The following is a 12,032-nucleotide window of genomic DNA, read 5'->3' on the forward strand; positions in this document are numbered from 1 at the left end:
TATGGGACTTAACATCTTAGGTTATCAGTTCCGGCCGGCCAGAGTGGCCTTGCGGTTCTAGGCACTACAGTCTGGAGCCGGGCGACCGATACGGTCGCAGGTTCCAATCCTGCCTCGGACATGGATGTGTGTGATGTCCTTAGGTTAGTTAGGTTTAAGTAGTTCTAAGTTCTAGGGGACTGATGACCACAGATGTTAAGTCCCATAGCGCTCAGATCCATTTGAACCATTTTTTGAAGCTGACTAAGAAGGCAAATTTGGTCAGTAGTTTTGAATTAAATATTTGTTTCAAATATAATGACAGCTGTAGCAGAATTTTACAAATCTGCCTTCTGCGAAAGTGATTTTCGATCACAAGGCACTTGTCTAGTACTTCCTCTAGGCCTGAAGTTGTTTCTTAAATTTGTGTTTACGTCTTAAATTTATAGAATGACATTCTACGGTAAATTGTAGACGTGTTTTATCGGTTTAACTCCGTACATGGTTTCATATTTAATCCTAGAGTAAAATATAAACTGTCAGTTGTACGGTTTCTTTGCCTCACAGACCACCTTGTTAATTTTTTGCACATTTTGAAATAGTCGTGAAATTTATTCTCCTGTCTTCCGGTGTAAGCTACACAAGAAACTTTTTTTTTCCAAGAAATTTGTGTTCCAACCTAGTAGCTTTTTGCAGTGCTGTGTAGATGTAAACCTCTTGGCAATGCTACATAACAATATTGCAGAGTACGAATTTAATAGAAAAATCTGTCAAATTCACCCCATAGCCAAATGTCATGCTACTTCGAGCTGTGGAGTCTAATTTTGAAATCATATTTTGCCAAGAACTGCTTCCTTATTTGCATCCTTTATTTAGGTAGGATACGATAAAAGAATTGCTCTAAGTACAACTCTGTATGTCCTCTCAACAACATGCCGCAGGGCTGCACATGGTCACGTGATGCCCCACCACGAAATTCCACCAGAAATTCGACGAAAATCCTATGAGCAGAGCAAGCACCAAGCACGGGCTGCCTACGTCATCGTAGCTGCGAATGTGCAGTACAGCCTGTTGCCTGGTGCTGTCTGGTAATTGCTCAAATGAACCCCTGGTGGCACTATTCGCGTCAACATGTCCTTATCGCTGTAGGGAAAACCTAAGGGCCGAGCTTAACCCCGTCTGGCGCGCCAGGGCAACGGCGAGGCATGACGGGTTAACACGACCCCAGCAGTCAAAGGGTTAACGAGTTGGTAGGTAAATTTGAAAGACGGTACGTTTTGCAAAATACATAAATAATTTATTAATTTACATACAAGAAGTTTTAACATAACAGAATGTGACTAAGTGCCCCACCGGGGCGTTGGCGCCGCGGCGACGATCAGTAGCCGCCTCCCAGGTACTTGCCACCGCTGTAGCCGCCCCCGACGTACTTGCCGCCTCCATAGCCGGCGTCACCTCCGCCGCTAGCGTGTGCGTAGCTCTGACCGCCTCCCGCCTGCTCCTCGGCGCCGTACTGTTCGTCGTGCCCGTGGTACGCCTTCTCGCCGTGTGCGGCATCGTGTCCGCTAGCTGCGTCACTGTGGGCGCCCTAAGTGGAAGGGATGGTCACGATAACTCACAGATAGTCACATTGGTGTTCACTGTTCGTATTTATATTGTGTATAGATATTGTGAAAGGCATGTGGTTGTTGTAGGTAGTCAACATTATCCAAAACAGTTACAATAAAGTGGTCATAGTTATCTGGTCAGTGACAGCTGGGATTCAGCATACCTAGTAAGTACATACTGTGTAACTCCATTGTTCTTTGCACAATTTCTACAAGCTATATCCATTATAACGAGCATCCTGCGTTTAAAAATTGTCCCGCTCTACAGTTTTGACCCTCTCACTCTTTACTCCCAAAACGCCCCTTAATTTTTCCCATCAGCTTATTCATTCTTTTAGTCCAGTTATTGCATAAAACTCGATTATCCATAATTCGGTTCTATGCCTCTTTCTTAACCATCTAACCTAACCACACAATTTTGTACTTTTATCTGTAACATCACATTTTTTCTAATCTGCACTGTGTAACGTCCACATTTAGCTTCCATATGAAGGTAGTCTCCAGACACATGCTCTTAGAAAAAACTTGCTGTTACTTGCTATTAATGTATTTCTCTTCTTCAGATAAGCCTTTACAGACAGCGAACTATAACATTAGCAAAAATAAACTCTCCACATTTAATTTATAGTTCCCAACGTAGTAGGAACGGGGTGTCGGAGGAGTAGTTGTATGAATCGAATTTAAATCCAGAGAGGGCCTTCATGTATGTCAAAAGCAGTGCTATACACCATTAAAAATAGTTAAATGAGGGCAAGCGACGGCTAAATATTTTAGAATATGAAGCTGGGTTTTTATGTATTTGGCAGGCCATGAGATTACGAAATGGATTTTTATCAAATCAAAGCAAAATGTGGTACTTACGAACGCTTTCAGCTGTCATGAATTCTTTTTGGGAATTCAAACCTAGTCTTTGTTGCGAAAAACGTCCAAAGCCAAAGCATTTCGCATGACTTGTTACGAACCTTGACACTAGTTTGCGAAATTAAAGAGATGTCTTACCAGAGTACAGCACGAATTAGAGGGAAAATATTGACCGTTAAGGTGGATGAACAAATGAAAGCGTATTTTTCTGAGAGAAAAGGTAATCATTCTGAAAGTACTGAGCTGAAAGTACAGAGCTACTTTGCCCTATGTCGGATGGGACAAAGGACAGCAATTTTGGGGCTGAAATATGTAATCATCCATCCGCGATGGATATTCAAGACGTCTTTCTAGCATCAGTGCCTCTTCTTTAAGTGGTCAGCAGTTTTATTTTAGATCATGAGTGTAGGTTGAGTCTATTCCAGTCCCACTCTACTCCAACACTTCTACGAACATATCATCTTTGCATTTGCCCAGGATAGAATTTCGATCCTTCATGTCGTAGCCAGACACACTGTTCAACCTACGATATGCGACTAAACAGGGCGAGAAGTACGAGTTTTAGTAATATTCACCATAAACCGTGTAACGTTATGCGTCATAAGTAATAGGTGTCCCAAACAATGGGTACAAGAGGGGATGTCAGTATCAAATCTAAGATAAGTGGTCTAAAATAATATTTTGATCCAAATGTGAATGTATGAAGTCTTGCACAATTGATAAATTTCTTCCGGATTTTGCAAAAATGCATTCTGCTGATTCCAAGATAAACAGTGTGCAAAATATCAATTTCCAACGTTTGCAGAAGTTCAAAAAAAGAGATTCGGCACTACGCTCTGCTCCATTACGTTTCATATAACCTTAATGTCATTCATTCAAATGAATGTATGCATAAATTCCGTCCTTATAACTTCACATTATGCACAATATTTCGGAACACGTGGATCCATCTTCAGGTGTTATGATTTGGATCTATGTTATGATTCTCCGAAGTTACGCTACGGTGAAACGCCGACAGAGAATGATCATGTTATCAATTATCAGCTATTTTATGATAGTTTTAGATTTTTTGTAAATAACTGCGTTTATATTAACATTAGAAACCAGGGAACACATAAAATTATGCCTCTGGACGCTCCATAAACAGCATCAGCTGAAGATTTGTGGAAGATAAAACGTCATTGTGCATAGTTCCAAGTTGTTTGCTGCTACAAGCGTACCTTACGTGACGATATCTGCACGTAAAATTTAGAACTGAGGTCGAAGACATGGGAAATGATTTTCAGTAATTGCTATTACTGCGAGAATGCTGGTGTCTTACATCATTATAAAACCGATAGCGGCTCCGTCCAGTTCTATAGTGCTATCAATCAGGTGTGTCAGACCTGGGGAAGATCACATAGAACCGACAAGTGTGTCAGTGAAAATGGTGGTTTGCAATTGGGAGCGAACCTTGGAAACGAATGAGATATACTACAAAACAGCTTTTTCAAAAGAGATATCCTGCTCAAAGCCGCAGAATTTGAAGCTGAGTTCTGGAACCATCAAGTTAATAATGCAGATGTGCCTGTCGCCGTCTAAACATTCAAAATCTGGTAATGATATTTCCACTACTACTGTTACAACCACCTTCGGTTACCTCATGAAATAACTTGTTTCTAAACCTTTGGCATGTACTGAACCCAGTGAAGGACTATCTGCAACGACCGTTGTGACCGAGCGGTTCTAGGCGCTTCATTCTGGAACCGCGCGACCGCTACGGCATGGGCACAGATGTGTGTGATGTCTTTAGGTTAGTTAGGTTTATGTAGTTCTAAGTTCTAGGGCACTGACGACCTCAGGTGTTAAGTCCCATAGTGCTCAGAGCCATTTGAATCATTTTTGACTATCTGCAATTTCACGTGGCGAAATACTATGCGAAGTGAATCTTCCTGGCAGATTAAAACTGTGTACCGGACCGAGACTCGAACTCGGGACCTTCACCTTTCGCGGGCAAGTGTTCTACCAACTGAGCTACCCAAGTACGACTCACGCCCCGTCCTCACAGTTTTACTTCCGGAGTTCGAGTCTCGGTCCGCACACAGTTTTAATCTGCCTGGAAGTTTCATATCATCGCACACTCCGCTACAGAGTGAAAATCTCATTCCACTATGAAAAGTGTTTCAATTATTCTTGGTGTAAGTCCTTGGAGGAGAGTTGTGCCTGGGTATGAAACTGAGTGGACAGTGTATGTGCTTGGGTGTCATAATATTGTGATATGTACCTCTTGTGGTCTTTCAGTGTAAGGAGTTGCCACGCAATGACACAAACAGTAAATAGAGGACGTACCTTTGAGTAGGCACCCTTCTCGCCCAACTCGTTCTCGGCGTGGCCGCCCTCGAACTGGCCGCCCTTCTTGTAGCCGCCGTGGCTGACGGCCTGCTTGGCTTCGAAGGCGCCGTCCTTGCTGTGGTGGCCGCTCTGGTGGGCGTCATCGTAGAACTCGTGGTCCTTCTTGTACTCGTCCTTGTGGTACACATTGTGGAAGCCGCTGGTCTTGTGGCCCTTGCGGTGGCTGCCCTCCTCCCCGAAGCTGGCGCTCTTGAAGCCCTTGGCTCCCTGCTGCTGGGCACCGTAGTGCGCCGCCTCGTCGTGGTGGGCCTAGGTTCAAAACAGCCACGCTCAGCCACGTATCTCTCGCGTACCAACGTGATGGTATGATTCCAAAGAAAGTTCTAATACACACGCTATTACTGAATTGTCCCATTCATAACAAGGATAGCTTTTGATTCTGCCTTACTGAAAAAAGCAGTCGCACGATATCTTTGTTTAAATAACATGATTCCCTTCTTAATGCTAAAGGATGAGATTAAAAAAACTGGTACATCTTGAAGTCTGGTCTAGTAGCCATCCTCCACCTTCCGAAGTACAGCCGTGCGTCCCGTAAATCAGTGCAGTAACTTCGCACAGATTAACAAAAATCGTTAGTAACTGATGTAGAGGCATGAAAACTATAACCTGGTTTATTGGTCAACTTCCATTTGTCATGGTGCACAACAATTTTTATACCACGACCACAGTACACAAAACCACCGAACATAGGCAACCAAAATATAGTCACGCTGTTAAACACCGAAGTAACAGCAGATTGAAACTGACTCTGTACCAATGACGTCTGTATTTAATGTCAGCTAAGGGAGTAGCAAAGGCTCGTAGTTTTGGAGGATGTTGAGAAAGTACCTGACTATACAGAAAACCAATAACTACTAAATAAAAGGAAGTATAAAGGACGTTGTTTACATACCATATAACCTTAAACGCTATATATGATGACACTATTTAAAAGAACCGCTGCCGCACTGAGCTTTATCTCCACTATTCGTTATTAGTTATTGTGTAACAGGTGGAACGACGTCCAAAAAATAAAACTGATTTAATATCATACAAGGAACTACGAACAGTGAAAAGGAATCGCCAAGAATATTTGTTCCTTACAGAATATTACATCGAAGTAATGATTCATATTGTGAATAAAACCCAAGAAGTATATCGTTAAAGAATTGCTAGGAGATTTTTAAAGTCGGACCACAGGATGCAACAACACAGATGGCCCTAAACGTAGTGTCAGTAAGAAGTTATAAACTAATATTCAGTTCTGTAGCATGCTAATCAAAATTCATAGCAATCAAAATGTGTTCCCTGAAAAATGTCGTACTAAGTCTACAAGCCATTTTTGTGAATAGCGCAGCAGATACAGAAGTAGAGATGTAACAGATATTTATGAAAATCGGGAGAGTTCCGTACTGCATACTGCATTAAGTTATTTCGATTACTGTTCCACACAGACGTACGCGCATCTTTCCTAATCAAAGTCGGTGATCCGGCGTTTAAAAGTGAACCGAAAATTCTCTCATATGCGCTTATTGCAAATGAGTAATTTTATTTTTATTTTTTATTTTGACTGACTACCATACAGAATGGTCTTTCCGATGTGCAAGTTTCTCCTTTCGTGCTCTTGACACCACTAACTTTCTTGAATTACCCATAAACTCTTATTGTGTACACAAGTTTTGTGTGTGTGTTTTTTAGCTTTAGTAACGTTTCACTGACTGAAAACTCTTACACTTTAATCGGTCGCTTCAAGTGATAGGTTTGACAAATCTTTCTGAATACATACTCTGGAAGTCTACTGAAAACAACGCAATAATTTCTCATTGCACCTTTTAACTAACAACTCACTGTGCATTTGCTAACCTAATGGCAATTAAAGTTTCATTCTCGTTATTAAAAGTGTATGGTAATAAAGTAAACTTCAAGGCACCACATCTCAAAGTCGAATACCAACCGTGAATTAGTTGCTTTAACAAGCAGTTGCCTCTAAACTAATCATTTCTTCTTATGTGCAACAGACAGTGAAATTAAAAATGTAGATAGTATAATACAGCTGCAGAAAATATTTTTCTATTGTAAGTTATTAATCGAAACTTCCATTTTTGTCACAATGAAACCTCATTTTCTGGTAAGAAACAGTGAATTTACCATGTATACAGACCTACGTTCTTGAAGGAATAATTTCGGTTATACTACAACAGGTAGTTGTATTAAAATCATCCCTTGTGTAGATAATATTCTCTCATAGGAGAGAGCACATCCAGCGTGGAAGACGCTTGTAGAGATCCAAGAAACCGAATTGTTAAACAATGAAATCTTCAGACGTGCAATTTACAGGATTAGCAAACAGATAAATGCACGCGTCCCATCGTAAGGTAAATGAAGAGAGAAATGTATTCATACATCGACCCAGAGAACGAGAATAAATTCAGGTAAAATATGTGCAGAAATATAAGTACATTGTGCATAATATCTGTAACACCCATGAGAAAGTCACGTCAGTCCTACGTGACACAACCTCTAGCTTTGAAATTGGCCTCATTTCTGCGAGGAAGAGATCCCACGTGCCTCCTCAGGCATTCCATATTCAGCTCAAGCCGCTCATTTAAAATTAGGTGACGTAAAGCTACAAACTGCGGAGTTGCAGATGTCTGGGTTTCACTTACTGATCCAAATAGCCTGTGACATTTTGTGTTGGACTAAGATCGTGTTACTTGGCAGGTCTTGGTAGAGTTCAATTAAGACAGGTACTGATGCATACATGTACAGTATTCTAGGATGAGTAGGATCAGTTTTTTAATTCTCAGAGGGTATCTGTTGCACGTGGAAAGTAAGTTCAGAAACGATGTATTTATGGCAGTCTACCCATTCCTAAAGAAAGGTGACAGGACAATAGTAAATAACAACAAAGATATCTTTGTTTTTCAAGTACCGTAAAAGATATTGCCTCCAAGTTTACTTCAAAAAATCCAAACACAGCTCTAACAGAAGATCAGCGAATACCAAACCAAGTTTCTTCCAGGGTGCTCGTGAAAAACATGTTCCATTTAGTAACAGTATTGAAATATTATTCAATCCGCAACAGCCTAATCTTCGGTATTTTCTTCGACTGCAGGAAAGCATATCACTCGACTGACTTACAGCCTCTTCTTGACTTCCTAGAAGGGCAGGGAATAGATTCAAAGATAGTGTACCTCATAAAGGAACACTCAGGACGCAAAGTTAAGTAAAATTTGTGGGAGAGATGACAGAGCACTTTTCAATTAAAAACGATGTTAGGCTAATGATGCGGACTGCCATCACTCCAACCTCATCCTAGACAAGATAATTAGGGAAGCCAACTTGGGCGAGTTGACTTTAAGAGCGCTTGCATTAACCACGAAGTACACGCAGATCAAGAGGTCAGGCCCTAAAAGTATCTTGGTGGGATTGATCTAGAAAAGGAAGCACGGAGATTTAGATTACAGTAACTCAAGAGAGCGTACGGGGGAACGCATGACATCTACGAGAAGCAATGCATGTCAAAATATTCAGAGGTTACGCACTACAGTACGGTGATCAAAGTTGAAGCTGTACGTGCAGCCGAAACTTTAATTCTTAACAGAAAAGGCGACCTCGAAAAAAATCTCAAAGGAAGAACCAAAGATTATGATGAAAATTATTGGACCAAAATAACTGAGGACATATACTGCCTGAAATCCCGTAAAGTAACAGAGAAATTACCGAACCTGGCTGCAGACACTAGGCTCACATTTTGAGGACATGTTCAGAGAGTGCCAACAATGAGACTTGCAGACAAAGTTTTGACACATGTCGGAAAATTAGAGGATATATCATGGGTTCAGCAGCTAGATGAGAATGACCTCGACAGACCGCAGATAGAGGCAGAGAAAGTTGTAGACGAGGATCTGTTGTGTCAAAAGATAAACTGGTGGGTCGTACAGCAAAAGAATGAGGTGAAAATATATAAGAGTCATATGGAATACAAGGGGAATGAATGCATTGAGTTTTCCAATAGGCTCTCTAAGCCAAAAATTACTACAAAATAATTTAGAAAATAATGATAATGGTGGTTTAGACTTACCTTCTTCTCGCCAGCTCCTTCGCTGTAGTGCCCCTTATCGGCTTCGGCTGCGTGGACGCCCTTCTCGCCTTTGTCGAATGACTCCTGCACCTTGTAGCCCTTGTCCCCCTTGCCGCCCTTGGCAGCGTGGTGACCCTCGGCGTAGGACTCACCGCCACCCTTCTTGTAGCCGGAGTCCTGGTAGCCGCCGCCCTGCGACCCGTAGTACTCGGCGCCCTTGTGGCCCCCAGCGCCGCCCCCGCCGTGACCCAGGTCCTCCAGAGCTGCACTGTGCTCCAGACCTCCGTCGTAGTCGATGTGTCCGATGCCTTCGCCGCCCACGTATCCCAACCCAGCGCCGGCGCCGAGGCCGCCTCCGTGTCCGAGGGCGCCGAAGCCCTTAGGCAGCACCAGCTTGCTCAGCCCCAGCCCACCTGCCGCATAGTACTTGCCGAATCCAGGCCCGTAGTACTTGCCGTAGCCGGCTCCGCCGCCGAGTCCCACGCCGCCTTCCACGCCTTCGGAACCGTAGTCCGCGTAGTGGTCGTAGTAGGCGCTGCCATCGCCGTCGGCGTCGCCGAGCTTCACCACCTGCACTGGCCCCTTGCCGTCGGACTGGTATATGTACCCTGTGGCCGAGGAGTCGAGGTCCTTGCTGGCGGAGCGCATCATGTACATCTTTCCGCGGATGTCCTGCGCAGGATCCGGACTGGCGCCAGCCCACGCCGCTGGCAGCAGGCACGCCAACACCAGAAGACGGCTCGTCGGTCTCGGCGCCATCGCTAGAAGAACTATCTGTGTGTGTTCGCCGAGTGCTACCTGCACCGAACTGTGCTGATAGCCTGCAGTCCCACACCTTTTATACACCGGCCGGCTGTATCTTTTCCAGAACCTTCGGATACCGATACATGGACACGTTAGGCAAACGGCCTCCGCGATCGTGCGCTCGTGCCGAAACGGTCCACTGGTTCTACAGCCGTGAATGTCAAAATACCCGAGCACGTGGGAAGCCCCCTTTTTGCCTCCATTTTCTCGTCCGCTGTCTTGGCTAACTATATCGCTCGAGGACACGGCCCTGCGGGCGTCTCTCTCGCAACGACTTCCCCCGACGGCTCCGCCGAGTGGTGGGGAGGGACTATGTCGGCAGCTCCAAGTTCCATTGCACTTTGTAAAGCCAACGGAATTCCGTCTCCTGTTAGGAATCGGTCGCGCTTGCGGTGCGGTGCCGAAAGCGTGAAAAAAGCACAAATCAGGTCGGGGAACCGCGCTGCGTGATTACGACGTGCTGCGTTGCTGTAGTGCTTGCCTGCTTGCGTACGCATTGGTATGCGTTCACGCATGGGTTGTGTGGTGTGTTTGTGGGTGTGTGAGTGGTAGGGCCATCGATAAAATAGCGATGTATCGTTGTTTCCCAAAAGGACATCGACACACAGATATCGGCGACGTATTTTCCCCAATATATCTATATATCGGTACCTAAATGACAGTAGTGCCAATACTTTTATTTTATATTATATTTTTCAGCAAATACATTTTTCGGTAAATACATGACATTGTTCTTCTGATATTGTAGCAGGAGCTAACTACTTTTTGAGATCCCATCACGTCCAGTTTTTCTCTTTGACAGTGTGAATGAAGTGTTGGTGGCACAAAGGAGAAGTCTGCCTGCACTGGGGGGTGACGGTGTGAATGGGATTACAAGACTTCCGATGTGGAGAAATAGCAAATCAGTGACGATAAAAAAACAACTTTTAACGCTCCTACTGTACTATTTTTTCATATCGACGTTCTTAAAAACTGATGCTGGAAAAGATGGCCATAATCTGAATGACAAGATTGGTTTTTGCGGTGGGTGGAGTCGTATGAGGGAATATGCTGACGTAATTGGCGCTCGCCGCTACCAACAGAAACTGCAACCTTTACCTCCACCACACAGTTTTGACTGCCAGATCGCTCGCATTTGCAGAAAGACAAACCTGCTATGTGACGAAACCGAGCGGTGGACCCATCGGACACCTTTTATTGTGCCAATTAAATACAGTTACCACTGTTAGCGAAGTGGTTATCCGTACGCTTGAACTACCAACGTTTTCTTTTCCTTTCAGTTCTTGCTCTGAGGGAGATAGACAGGCAGTTAGCTTGTTGATGTACAGAATATCTAATAACAAATGGTTCAAGTGGCTCTGAGTACTATGGGACTTAACTGCTGAGGTCATCATGGAACTTAGAACTACTTGTACCTAACTAACCTAAGGACATCACACACATCCATGCCCGAGGCAGGATTCGAACCTGTGACCGCAGCGGTCGCGCGGTTCAAGACTGTAGCGCCTAGAACCGCTCGGCCAAATCCGGCCGGCCATCTAATAACAAATCAGTACTTAAATGTACAGATCTGAAATCGGCAGTATATTTATAATGTGCAGCCGGAATTCTTATAGGTCTATAGGTCGATATTGTATCGTCGATACCTATATGTATCGATCTTGTAACATATAGGGAGTCTTTGATAATGTCCTTCTTAAATATTGATGTATCGGATCCCAGATATTTTTAAAAGTATCAACAGTCCTAGTAGGTGGGAGTGAACGCGAGCGATCTGGTATTTCCGAATATGAGTGCCCTGATCCGGGAGACTAGAACTTCGCTGTTCAGGAAAAGTCTAGAGAGTGTCTACAAATACCCCCACCCGAATTACACTTTTGTCCTTTAAGCAGATGACTGCGTGTGTATACTTTCGCAGACGTGTCTCTTAGGCCTTGGGGTACGTGAAATGGGTGAGAATTTTCAGTCTCATTTAACTCTTCATCTGAATCTGCTTATCCAAAGATTTACATTTTTATCGGTAACTGTATGTAAAAAACTACAGATGACGTAAAAGAACGGACCCAGCAAATTCCACAACAAAGTTCTTAACATCGGTTGGCTGCAGAATTTTAAATTTATTCCAAGTTCTCATGAAATAAATTTTCCTGAGGAAGAAAAGCTTCTGTCTACAAATAATTACCGATTTAGAAAGCATCGCCCTCACACTGTCACGTCGATTGGTTATCTAGGCGTAACATTGGAAAGCGATGTAAAATGAGGCGAACACGAAAGGTTGGTAGTCTGTTTATTCGGAAAATTTTAGAAGCGTGGCTCATCTACAAACG

The 12,032-nt window shown here is 43.6% G+C and overlaps 1 protein-coding gene across 1 annotated transcript; it reads right to left on the minus strand.

The window, feature by feature from the left end:
- Positions 1-1,357: 1,357 nt before the first annotated feature.
- Positions 1,358-9,694, minus strand: LOC126412941 (uncharacterized). The gene is made up of 3 exons (XM_050082833.1): positions 8,902-9,694; positions 4,776-5,087; positions 1,358-1,567 (listed from the first exon to the last, which is right to left on the minus strand). Exons 1-3 carry the CDS (start codon positions 9,658-9,660, stop codon positions 1,358-1,360), a joined length of 1,281 nt encoding a protein of 426 aa, XP_049938790.1. The 5' UTR covers positions 9,661-9,694.
- Between the last annotated feature and the right edge of the window lie 2,338 nt (positions 9,695-12,032).

Source organism: Schistocerca serialis, chromosome 7, assembly GCF_023864345.2.
Source record: "Schistocerca serialis cubense isolate TAMUIC-IGC-003099 chromosome 7, iqSchSeri2.2, whole genome shotgun sequence".
Classification (NCBI taxonomy): Eukaryota; Metazoa; Arthropoda; class Insecta; order Orthoptera; family Acrididae; genus Schistocerca; species Schistocerca serialis.

Coding starts and splice junctions, on each gene's coding strand:
- LOC126412941 (XM_050082833.1), bottom strand. CDS start 9,660: ATGGCGCCGAGACCGACGAGCCGTCTTCTGGTGTTGGCGTGCCTGCTG. Junction 5,088..8,901: donor AAGGAGCTGGCGAGAAGAAG/GTAAGTCTAAAC, acceptor TTTTGAACCTAG/GCCCACCACGACGAGGCGGC. Junction 1,568..4,775: donor AGAAGGGTGCCTACTCAAAG/GTACGTCCTCTA, acceptor CCTTCCACTTAG/GGCGCCCACAGTGACGCAGC.